This window comes from Mandrillus leucophaeus, unplaced genomic scaffold (assembly GCF_000951045.1).
Source record: "Mandrillus leucophaeus isolate KB7577 unplaced genomic scaffold, Mleu.le_1.0 Scaffold518, whole genome shotgun sequence".
In the NCBI taxonomy this organism is placed as follows: domain Eukaryota; kingdom Metazoa; phylum Chordata; class Mammalia; order Primates; family Cercopithecidae; genus Mandrillus; species Mandrillus leucophaeus.
This window is the reverse complement of record NW_012105564.1, coordinates 1,664,344-1,677,232: the sequence shown is the minus strand read 5'-3', so window position 1 is coordinate 1,677,232 and position 12,889 is coordinate 1,664,344. Positions and strand designations below refer to the sequence as shown.

General features: G+C 37.6%; 1 protein-coding gene across 6 annotated transcripts in view; it reads right to left on the bottom strand.

Annotated features, from left to right (window-relative positions):
• RTN4 (reticulon 4) overlaps nucleotides 1-12,889 on the bottom strand; it is a 78,995-nt gene that overhangs the window by 4,112 nt on the left and 61,994 nt on the right. For all 6 annotated transcript variants that reach the window (XM_011996518.1, XM_011996516.1, XM_011996515.1 and 3 more), the window contains 2 exons: nucleotides 11,003-11,210; nucleotides 6,063-6,201 (listed from right to left, as the gene is read on the bottom strand). In XM_011996518.1, coding sequence (XP_011851908.1) covers nucleotides 6,063-6,201; nucleotides 11,003-11,210 — 347 coding nt within the window. The remainder of the gene's footprint in view (nucleotides 1-6,062; nucleotides 6,202-11,002; nucleotides 11,211-12,889) is intronic.

The window sequence follows — 12,889 nt, the reverse complement described above, 5'->3', positions numbered from 1 at the left end:
CCTCTTTGAGAACACTTCCTAAAAGCCAGGCTGTTCCGAGTCAAAGAACAGAGGGAGGTCTCAAATGTCCTTAGGGCCAGAGAGGTGACACACATGTATGTGAGGGGCTGGGAGAGAACTGAGGCACACAGTGATATGCATTCGTCCTCTCAAAGGGGTACTTACAACAGCCCTGCTCCATATGCTGTCACCATGCAAATACTCCAGGCCAGTGTTGCCAGAAATGGACACTTTTGTGTGCTATCACTTAATTTTTAAATGTTGCAGTTATGTTGAGAAAATGGAAACTTTGGGGGCCCAAAACAAAAATAGCGGGTAAGTATATCCAGGAACACACCATCAGGAGAGAAATGGGTGGCAGCCAGAACTAACCTAGAGAGTAACCATTATTAATGGGAATCCACCACAAATGATGGATTTGTAACACGGCAGGAAGAAGGTCAATAAACACCACTTTAAAGAAGCAAACAGGCTGCTCTCATTTTGGACTTACAAATTCTATGAGCTTCCATGGCAAATACTTTGCAACATTATAGCCAATACTTATTAACTGAAGAGGTCAAAGTTTATCCCTCTTTTGCACAGTAAGGAGACTGGAGGAAGGAGGCCCAAAATGTAATGAAGATCTAACAAATACTTACTGAAAAGGGGTAAGGGCCATGTCTGGTTTATCTTTCTTCCCGGGCAATAAGAGAATTAAATTCATGTGTATCACACACCTGATGAAAGAGCTCTGCAGATTTCTGATGTTTCAATTTGGGGAAAGGGGACATCTTTAAGGCAAATGGTGGGAGAGTGCTTAATAAGATCTCGGAAATTACTCCGGCAGTTCTGACCATTTCAAAACTTTTCTGCATTCTCAAACTCTAAACTCTACTTGCCCTTCTGTCTCCTTCAGATTCATTCATTAGTTGGTATTGTCTGGACTGTCTCTACATCCCCAGCCCATTTCCTTCTAATTTTTCTGAGAGCTCAAGGAACCTGAAAGGAAGCTGTCAAAATGTGAATGTTAACAGCTGCCTATCTATGAGCGTGAGAGCTAGATTTTGTGTTCTTTTGGGTCAGCTATTTCTGGAGCTCAGGCCGTTTTTTTTTTTTTTGCTTCCCCTCACTTTCAGATTTAAGACTGTATTCTGGAGCATTATAGTTGCCTCAATTACAGGAAAGTAAGACCCTCTGCTGAAAATACCTGGTCTTAGTCCCTTCAAAAGTAAAATTATTAGACAGCTTTTTGGGATTTGAGGTTTCAAAAGACAGGAACCCGCTAAGACGACTCAGAGGCATATTCAATTAGCCCAAAAGCTGAGCCCAGTAGGCACTGTCATATGCTTTTCTTTCATTTTTGGGGGTGGGAAGTGGGGGTAGGGAGGATTTACGGTTTCATGCCACAGATGTTTAAAACAGTGATTTTTGCCATACTATTTGACTAGAAAACTGGTCGCTGCTCACTCTATAAACACTTGAAATCTTTTCTAGGACTTAGAAGTTTGTAGTTAATTGCAAAGGAGCAAAACAAATGGAACATTACACAAGAATTTAAAAGGAGAACTCTGCAGAACATGTCTTATTTTATTCACCGAAGTCAACCACCAGAAAACTTGGACCAGGCACACGGATGCCCATCATTTCACACTGGCGTTTACAAAAGGACGAATGAGCCCTGGAGTTTGGTTATTTCTTTGATCCCATTTTGAAAGGCCAGGCTCCTCCTTCACTGCCCCTTCCAAAAGGCAATAAGCAAGGAAAAGGTTTCACATGCTAGCAAGAGTGGCTCTAAAATTTCAATTTCTGAGGAAGATGGTTTCAAATAGAAATAGTCATAGTTGTAGGCTGGGCATGGTGGTTCACACCTATAATCCCAGCACTTTGGGAGGCCAAGGCAGGCGGATCACCCGAGGTCAGGAGGTTGAGACCAGCCTGGCCAACTTGGCAAAACCCCATCTCTACTAAAAATACAAAAATTAGTTGGGCGTGATGGTGGATGCCTGTAGTCCCAGCTACTTGGGAGGCTGAAGCAGAAGAATCACTTGAACCCAGGAGACAAAGGCTGCAGTGAGCCAAGATCGCACCACAGCCCTCCAGCCTAGGTGACAAAGTGAGACTCCATCTACAAAAAAAAAAAAAAAAGACCTAGTGATAATTGTGACCCATAATCTAAAAATGTAGATATAAATTTGAGGGCACACAACAGATCTTGCATTATGAAGACAATGAGTTATAGAGATACTTCTTTCAAATTGTTGTTTAAAAACTATTTTGTAAACACAGCTTGATAAAATTATCTTTTCTAAATGACAAAAATTCAGAAATGAGAATTTCTACATTTTCCTGAAATTAAGATGGTTTCCATTTTCCTAGCTATGAATCATATAAAATCAATGTAATTCCAATAAAAAGTTGCTTCCTATAAAATTTTTAAAACTCATTGTTATTTAAATAAAACATTCATCTAAACTGGAGAGACTGGGGCTATTAGCAAACTTCCCACAAATTTAAAATCTGACTATAAGGCATTAAAATAAATCCTTTTAAACAAGGTAAATACATTTTTCCTTATGCTGAAAAAGTAAAAAAAGAATGGGAATTGGAGAAACACATTTTTTGCTTGCTTTAGGGCTAGAGAATATAACTTTCCCTACCAGTTTTTGTGGCTAAAAGTCAAAAAGTAATACAGTCCACTATTAAGGAACTTAAGATTAAGATTTTAATAATTTTTTTTTTTTTTTTTAAGGAGACAGGGTCTTACTCTGTCACCCTGGCTGGAATGCAGTGGTATGATCATGGCTCACTACATTCTCCACCTCCTGGGCTCACTCAGGAGATACCTCTTGCCTCAGCCTCCCAAGTAGCGGGGACTACAGGCATGTGCTGCCATGGCTGGCTGATTTTCTAGTATCTTTTTATAGAACAGAGTCTTACAATGTTGCCCAGGCTGGTCTCAAAGTCCTGGCTTCAAGCAATCCTTCCGCCTTGGCCTCCCAAAGTACTGGGATTACAGGCATGAGCTACCGTGCATGGCCAGGAAAACCTTTTTCTTTTTAAAATGCTCTCTATATAAATATAACAAAAACTGGGTGGGGGGATAAGTGTGGCCATACACAGAAGTCTCTCTAGAAAGGTAATCCCTATCAAGCATTTTTATAAAAAGGCGAAGTTATGTTTTTTTTATCAGCTTCCTTTTTCAATAAAAGCTGTTTTAAGGAAGTATTCAGTATTTCTGTAGTACCCTCATATTCAATGGAAACAAACAGATGGAATCTGTACTACTCATATACAACGACATTAAGAAAGGGTTTAGCTAAATTCTTGTGTGGCAAAATCACAAGGGTTATCAAGGAAGACCTTTCATGTACATGATCAGAGTGTGTACCAGAATCACCAAGGGCTTCATACCCATCACCTTTCATGAGGAGAAAAGGACACATTCCCTGCCTTACTCATTTGCCTCTAGAATTTGAGATCTAAATGCCAGGTTCACTTTAAGTGCTAACATGATGAAGCAACTGTTATTTATTTGCAGTCCTAAATGAACTGCAATCTGGGGAAGTCACCACGCCGGTTTCCTTGAGCTCTGAGCTTGCCAAAAACACAACACAGGGAAACCAATCAAGTATGTTTTTCTTCGCTTTTCTTTTTAAAAGTATTGCTAATCCTTAAGGAGAAATTAAATTTTAATCAAAGTCCTTTTTTTCAACAAGTTGTTAAGAAACAACAAGCGTTCCAGGAAGGAAATCTATCACATCATGTGTCACTTTCTGTTACTTTCAAATTAGCAGTCACTCAACGTGAAAACTTATCAAGTTTGATTTCTCTCATTTATGCTAGCTTCCTCATGAATAACATAATTGCTTTTATAAAAAAATGTAGTTTTCGAAAGAAATTAAAAGCTAAGATTTAACAAAGAAATTATTTCTCAAAACTTATTTTAAAAAGTCCTCATATTCGATTCTCAAATACCTGTGCAAAACAGAGATTTAAAACGTTTCTTAAGATCTCATCAGCCCCTAACGTATTTTCTCTCCTCTTGCCTTTGACAAATATTTCTATACCTACATAAGTATCTACACATTGGACTTTGTATGGATGAAAATTTTCCCTGAAAGAATAAGTTTTCTTTTGATTAAAGACAAGTGGAAACTTTATACTCAAACTCAGAAAACTAGAGCATAATGCATCATTCACACATCAATTTAAAAAAATAGATTTATTCAAGAATGACATTTCTCTCAAGAAAAATGTTAAATTGTAGACATATAGCTGCCTTCACTGCTATACTGTGCAAACATGGAGGATGACTTTTGGTGTATCTCTGTTGCCATGTTTATTGAATCCATAAAAACCACAACCATCTCTCCTCTCCTAAGCTCACCAGGCTTTTCTTTGAAGTCACCTCTCTCCCCCACCAATCTTTGACTTAAATTCAGAGATGGTCCTTTGCTGTTTGAAGCTCTGAATTACTACCTATAGACAGTGTTTCTTCTCAGTCAATTCCTATCCACAAACCATCCATCTTAAACGGCATCAGTACCTCCTTCTCAATCACTTTTCACACATGTTCTACCCTAAAAGTCAGCTACATACAGAAGGTAATAACACATGAATAGGAACTGGCTTCCTCTAGGCTGTATGTACAAGGTTCTATTTCATTTGCTCCAAAATATTTTTACTTTATCTCTTTTGAAACTAAAGTCAGCTACATACAGAAGGTAATAACACATGAATAGGAACTGGCTTCCTCTAGGCTGTATGTACAAGGTTCTATTTCATTTGCTCCAAAATATTTTTACTTTATCTCTTTTGAAACTAATCAAACATGCCAAACAACATAACCATAATCTCTTTATTTACAGACTGACATCAGATCATTTTAAAACACCACTCCAGATTCAGTCACTAAATGCAACCACTCTATATGAAAGAGATAAGTAATAAAAGGAAACTACATTATTTACCCTTGATGTTATTAGGAAGTAACTTAAGTTCCAAGTCATAAATAAAATAAGAGATGCGGCTGGGCACGATGGCTCATGCCTGTAATCCCAGAGACGCAAACAACTGAAAATAATGTATCAACTACCAGGTTATAAAGGCTAAAATTTTTTTTTAAATAAAAGCACTTTAAGCACTTACACCTATTCTGACCAGTTCAGAAATTGTTTTTTTGAGTCTAAAGGCCCAGTCACCCCCTTATTGCTACTATATCCTTGGCATGTGTGATAAATATAAACTAGAACATTTCTCTTGGAAATGAAAAATGAAAAATTATGAGAATTACCACCACTACATTTCTGTCCAGGCTTCGATTGGAAACAAGTCTGCCTGTTTTCTGCAGAGTCACAGGCAACAGCATATAAAACACAAATGCCAAGTTCTATGAAAAAGAAAAGCACTGCAGGTCCAGTGCTTCAGGCTTAATTAAATTACACAACTCTGGTTTAGTGCCTGTTTCGTCAGTCAGAACTTCGGGAGAGTTTATCTGCAAGGTGAGACTCTTAACAGCTGCTTATGTAGCAAGATCCCAAACTAAAGAAAAACTTCCAATGATGACCAATTGAAGATCAGTTGAGGTGTTTCAGAATATTAAATCTTATCTAGAATAAGAAAGAGTCCAAGATATGAAATAGCTTTCATGTATGTATGAATCACATATAAGATAAGAAACTAAGTGCTGGACTGTAAAACAAAGTCAGAATGAATGAATCACATCTGGTATTAAAACTGGCATTAGACGATCTTTATGCTTATAGTCAAAATTCCCTTTAATTTTCTCTTCCTTTTAATCTTCATGATTTCCAAAAGTATGATTTATAACTTATTCTCCTTTAAAAAGGAATATAGGACTCTCTGTATTAAGTATTACCAAAAAAAAAAAAAAAAAAAAAAAGGAATAGCACTTATTCATCCTTATCTGATTGGATTCTGAATTTTAAAACACAAGTTTCTAGCCATGTGATTTAATTAATATTTATCATTTACTTGAATATAGAAAATACAATTTTACACTCAACTCTTTTGATACTAAATTCTGAGTATATCAAAAATGAAAGGCAAAGTAAACTTACCTTCAGAGAATCAACTAAATCATCAACTAAGAAGAGGCGCCTGAGTTCCTTTATCGTGCAGTTCACATGACCAAGAGCAGAATTACTGTACTTCTGAACCAACTCCTCAGATATAGCAACTTCAGATTCCAGATATGCCCTAGAAAACAAAACACATCGTAATTGTCACTAATTGAAGTAATTTTCCCCAAAATGTCAATCAGAAATTATACATCTGTAAGAAATTAAGAAAATATTCTACTATGAAAGCCAACTGTTTCCAAATTAAGGGCAATATAAAAACTCAGCAGTAAGGGGTATTTCCTTGATATGCACTGTCTGCTGACTAGCACAGAAAAAGCATACACTTTGAAGCCAGACTGATCTAGGCTTGAATCTGATGCTCTGCCACTTACCTGGCTAGGTAATTTTGCAAAGTTATTCTTCCCTCTAAACTTAGTTTCCTCGTTTATAAAGTGGAGATTATCACAAGAATTCAATGAGAAAAGTGCCTAATGTAACTGGGCACAAGGATGCACTCAATAAATGGTAGTTATGACTATGGGTTTTTTTTTTTCCTTGAAGTTGACACTATGTTGTCTCATCAAGTTTTCCTAACAAAGATCTTTTTCATTTCCAAATCCTAAACTCTCTAAGACTAACCTCTAGGGGAAATTGCTCAATGTGTTAAGAACAAGATTGTAAAGTGGCCGCCAAAAGCACATGGCAATCCTAGCAAAACCTAAGAGTTACATCATCTAGATGCTTTAATCCATTCTGAGATGGCTAAAATTGTGAAATTTAAAAATATTGTATTGGTAATAAATAAATACATAAAAATACTATACTGGGGAAAAAGCCAAGTCCACAGGAATGTAAGGAACAGTTTCATTATTGTTTCAAAGACGCCATTTTTTTCTTGGCAAAGTACAACCAACTCAGAAGTGCTGAGTCTTCTCTCGTATCTGCTGGAAGTAGTCCTCATAACCTCCCCATGTCTGAGGACGCCAGTTTCATACACTGGAAATAACATCTTAGACAACTCCTTGTCCCATAGTTTTACCTCTGCAACATACCCCAAATATGTTTTCTGGTTTTTATTCACAGTGCCATCACTCTATTTTAAGTGCTTACTATTTATGAGCTGGAATATTCTATCGCTCTCCAAACAAATCTTTGATCTGCCTGCATCCAAATCCAATCTGTCAGTCAATGCCAGATTAACCTTACGTGAGCTATCCTAGATAGTGCTGTCTAGGCTGAACTCAGGCAGGAGTTAGAAGACCTGCCACTACCTACCTATACAACATTGCAAAAGGCATTTAACTTCTCTGGGTAAGTGCTCCAACTCTGTAAATTTGAGAGACTTTCCCTCAGTTCCTTCAGGCTCGAACATTCTGTGATTCTATGACTCCAACTTTTCAACCAGGGACATCCTCCTGAATCTTTCCAACCTTACTTCCAACTACTCTTTATGTTGCAGTCAGAAATGAGTCATTCACTAAATATTTTTTAACCTTAATGTAGCCTTTATTAATCATATGGTTTTCCCAATCCGCAATGCTCTCTTACCTCTGGTGATACCTTATTTAGCCAGTTAGCCCAATCTCAAATCTCACTCATCCATGGGGCCTCAACTGACAATCTCTTTCATAAAACCCTCATGTTATCTCTCACTCCTGTATAATTCTAACAATGCTTTCTTTTGTGTTAGTCTTATAGTATTTACTGGATTCAGCTCTGAAATATAGACACACGTATACTTGTATATTTTTCCTACTCGAAATATACAACTGTTATGGACCAGGAATATATCTTTACTAATACATGGTCTAATACACTGTTAGACAATTATTAACAAAAAGCCGAATTATTAATATCAAGTGAAAAATACTCAAAGATTCACACTGATATTTAAATCAACAATTACTTGTTTACCCAAATTTGAGAAATATAAGAAAGTGGCTGATATAACCCTGGTTGGAATTCTGCTTCTTTGTACCACTGTTGCTGGTTCTTGCTAAAGACAAGATGCCTAACCAGAAAGCACAAAGACAGCACTCCCCATCAATGACATCCTGTAGATATTTACATTAATTCAGCTGACATTTATGTGATATTAATACAAGGCCAGCACTGTTCATCACTCTTTCAGTAACCACAGATATTAGATACAAACCACATAATATCACCTTTACTAGTGTGATTAAGGGGAACTAGGAAAAACTGTCCAACAAGCTTAAACTGGTAGTTGGCTGAATTTACTTTATAATGACTATAAAAGGACTTTAAGAATAAGTGTTTCTAGCCAGGCACGGTGGTGCATGCCTGTAGTTCCAGCTACCTGGGACACTGAGGCAGGAGGATTGCTTGAGCCCAGGAGTTCGAGACTAGCCTGGGCAATACAGTGAGACTCATCTCTTTGAAGAAAGTTTAAAAAATGAATAAAGTGTTTCTAAGAAGGAAATAAATCACTAATATTTTCCAAAAACCTCAAAAATCGATGTGTAAAATTGGAACTGTAGAAAATTTAGAAGTTTTGGCTTGACAATATTTTTACGTATTTCAGCATAACTAATTAAAGATCATACTTCTTTATCATTTGTGGCTTGATAACAATATGACTCATCCTTTCTTTTTTGAGAAAGAGTCTCGTTCTATTGCCTAAGCTGGAGTACAGTGCCATGATCACAGCTCACTGCAGCCTTCAACTCCTGGGTTCTAGCAATTTTCTCAGCTCAGCTGCCTGAATACCTGGGACTACTGGCATGCATCACCACACCTAGCTAATTTTTAATTTTTTGTAGAGATGGTGGTCTCACTATGTTGTTCAGGGTGGTCTCAAACTCCTGGCTTCAAACAATCCTCCTGCCTTAGGATCCCAAAGCACTAGTATTACAGGCATGAGCCAACACGTCTGGCTGGCTCTGCCATTTTGAAACTACAATTTCAAGTTACTGAATTCCAAGTTTTTCTCTGCCACCCTGTAAAATGGAGTGATACCACCTATTTCACAGAATTATCATAAACTTAAAATAAACTTATTAATAATATGTACATAAAAGGTTAGACATATAAGAGCTAGTCAATAAATGTTGGTCTCTCCCCCAAACTTGTATAACGTCATTACTTCATCAAAAAGAGAAAGCCAGAGAAAGATCACCAGTCTTTACAATAAGCAAAATAATTTAGTAGGTCTCCTCTTTCAGAGTATGTAAATCCATTTAAGTTCCCCATTAATATCAACTGGATCATGTTGTAGGTAGGTACATACTCATATGCCCAAACAGGTATTTACCTTGCCAGAAATAGTTTTTTTCTTTGTTTCCCCTACTTTCAAGCTAACAAGTTAGAAATAGTTTTTAAATGACTGCAATCTATTTGAAGAAAAATGATCTCCTTATGCAAAACAATTAACATTTCAAAGGCATACTTAATGCAGTAGGAACTGAATTCTCAGATTATCTGGGGTCAGGGTTAAGAAATCCTCCAAAGAGCTGGGTCTTGAATCAAACTCAGAACCAAATAAAAAATATGACTGAGGGATCTAGGGAGCTAAGAAAGGCAGCATGAACATGGGTACAAAACTCTAGAAGGAATAAACGAGAGACAAGACAAAGACATCTGGACTTCATCCTACAGTCTATAGAGGGCCCCTGCCTTTTCTTTATTTTTTCTCTTTAGAAAAAAAGTGGTACTTCTAGAAAAATTAATCTGACATCATCTGTAAGAACGGCAGTAATCCAAGGTAACTAGAAGTCAATCTGGTAACAAATGGAGTCCAATTAGGGGTCAGCAAACTTTTTCTGTAAAGGGCCAGATAGTTAAGCATTTTAGGCTTTCATGTTCATATGGTCCCTGTTACAACTACTGAATTCTGCTATTACAGTATGAAACCAGCGAAATGAATGAGCATGGCTGTGTTCCAACAAACTTTATTTACAAAAGCAGGCAGCAGACTGAATTTGGCCATGGCTTTGCTTTAGAGGCTCCTGGTAGACTGCGGAAGCAGTGGAAAAGAACAAAATTTTGTGATTTTCTTAACAATATTTAGTGATTTTCTTTACATGAGATGAAAACAAACATAACATCAAAACAGGAGCCTGAAAACTAGCATGGTAGTGGTGTTACAGACAGAAATTAACAAGTTTGAGGAAAAAAATTCATTTAAAAACGTGGTGAACCAGTGGTTGTTGGGCGTTGGTTGGGGAGTTGAACTGTTAATAAGTAGGAAGTTTCTTTTTGTGTGATGAAAACAGTGATGGTTGTAGAATTCTGTGAATATACTAAAAACAAATGAGTTTTATGGTATATGAATTATATGTCAATTAAAAAAGAGGAGGAAACACATGCAGAGTATGAGGTGAGGGCAGACTCAAGCTGAGGTGTGTCTCAATAGCAACTATATAATGCCATAGTACACTTGTGAAAATAAGGGTAGAAGATGATAGTTGAGACACAAGGAGATGCTGAAATAAAGCTCTCCAAAAAATAATCAAAAAGTAATGCCTTAAGAAACTAGATAAAGAAAATACATAAAGAAAAGCATAATAGAAAAATATCAGCATACTACTAGAAAGATATGAAATATCAGAAAGGATGTTATCAGATAGCATAAAAAGTAAACAATAAAGAATATATAACCCTCACCAAACCTACCCATGTTAAAAAGACACAACACTCATTAAAGTAAGATAACCAATGCCTAACTCTAATAAATATTCCTAACAAGTAGCAGAGTTAGTTTAATGATACGTAAACAGTCTCCTCCATCATGAGCCTTTGAAATGACTTTTTGAAAATCTCGAAAGCAGATGTTTTTGGTATAGCTTAAGCAAATATCTGCAATTATCTTTAAGAAAAAAGTGCATGCTTGTAACTCTATAGACAGTAGATGAAGTCTTAATGCTAATCCTGTTTACACTATTGCCAATGCATGCCTTGTTTTCCAGACATCTCACCTGAATGGGTGGCCTTCATCTGATTTCTGGATAGCTTGGATCACACCCCTGTATATCCTAAAGCTGATGGTCACAGAGAGCAGGGCCAAGGCAATGTAGGCTGTTACACTCACAATGCTGAATACTGTCAATGAAAGCAGCAGGAATAGGCTGGCACCAAACACCACTCCAGTCTTCTTAATGTCTCTCCAGTAGAGGAGGTCAACAACTAAAAATTGAAAAAGAAATCTGAAATTAGAACATTATTTTATCAATTTGGATTTGTTCCATCTGTGAAAATAAAAAGACTACTACATACAGTAAAACCAAACCTAAAAAGTTAAAGAAACACTAAGTTAAAGAAACATTAACTTTAAAACCCACATTTTAAACCCACTCTTAGTTGTATATCATATAACACCTCTCCATGAAATGTTATTTACTTCTGCATAACCAAATCATTCTAGCCATACACAATGATTAAATGTCTCCAAAGCCTAGAAGACTTCTAATCCAAAACAAGGAGTTACTTAAAATAATCTTGGGGGCTGGGCGCGGCGGTTCATGCCGGTAAACCCAGCACTGTGGGAGGCTGAGACAGGTGGATCACCTGAGGTCAGGGATTCCAGACCAGCCTGGACAACATGGCGAAACCCCATCTCTACTAAAAATACAAAATTTAGTGGGGCATGGTGGCACATGCCTGTAATCCCAGCTACTCGGGAGGCTTGAGGCAGGAGAATCGCTTGAATCCGGGAGGCAGAGGTTGCAGTGAGCCGAGACTGCACCACTGCACTCCAGACTGGGCGACAGAGCAGGACTCCGTCTCAAAAAAAAAAAAGAAAGAAAAAGAAAAAATAAATCATCTTGGGGTTTTTCATCTCATACAATGCATGCTATATAATCAAATAATTCAATAAATAAATTCCAATAACAAAAAATATTAACACACTAAAATGAGATACTTCAGTGACACCAAAACATATGCAGAAAATAAATCAAAAAAGACTGAGATAGAAAAACTACACATATGAATGAGCTTTACAACTCTGCTCTTTTTGTTTCGTTTTGTTTTTTTCAGACGAAGTCCCCCTCTGTCGCCCAGTCTGGAGTGCAGTGGCACGATCTCGGCTCACTGTAAGCTCCGCCTCTTGGGTTCACGCCATTCTCCTGCCTCAGCCTCCCAAGTAGCTGGGACTACAGGCGCCCGCCACCATGCCCGGCTAATTTTTTGTATTTTTAGTAGAGACAGGGTTTCACCGTGTTAGCCAGGATGGTGTCCATCTCCTGACCTCGTGATCCACTCACCTCGGTTTTTATTTGATTTTTTGTGCAACAACTCTGCTCTTAAGATCTCTCTTTGAGAAACAAAATTGTAACTTAACCTGGGTATCATTAAAAGAAAAATTTCTACAAAGCAAAAGACAAAACAGGAGATCGAGACCATCCTGGCGAACACGGTGAAACCCCGTCTCTACTAAAAATACAAAAAACTAGCCGGGCGAGGCGGCGGGCGCCTGTAGTCCCAGCTACTCGGGAGGCTGAGGCAGGAGAATGGCGTAAACCCGGGGGGTGGAGCTTGCAGTGAGCTGAGATCCGGCTACTGCACTCCAGCCCCGGCGACAGAGCCAGACTACGTCTCAAAAAAAAAAAAAAAAAAAACAGCCTTTAGATTACCTGAAAAGCTACTTCCTTCTAAGAGTTGATAAATATAATGCTGTAAAAATTTTGGGGTCAAAGAAAAAAGAAAAGTAAATGTGCTACACTGTTACATAATGTTTATTAATAGTAATGAGTCAGACAAAGCCCAACTTAGCACGTCTGCTCTTGGACATGGCCACAGGGCCACTGAGGGGATCAAGGAAGCATAGCCTGATGTCTCAAAATCGGGTAATGCTCAATCCAAGG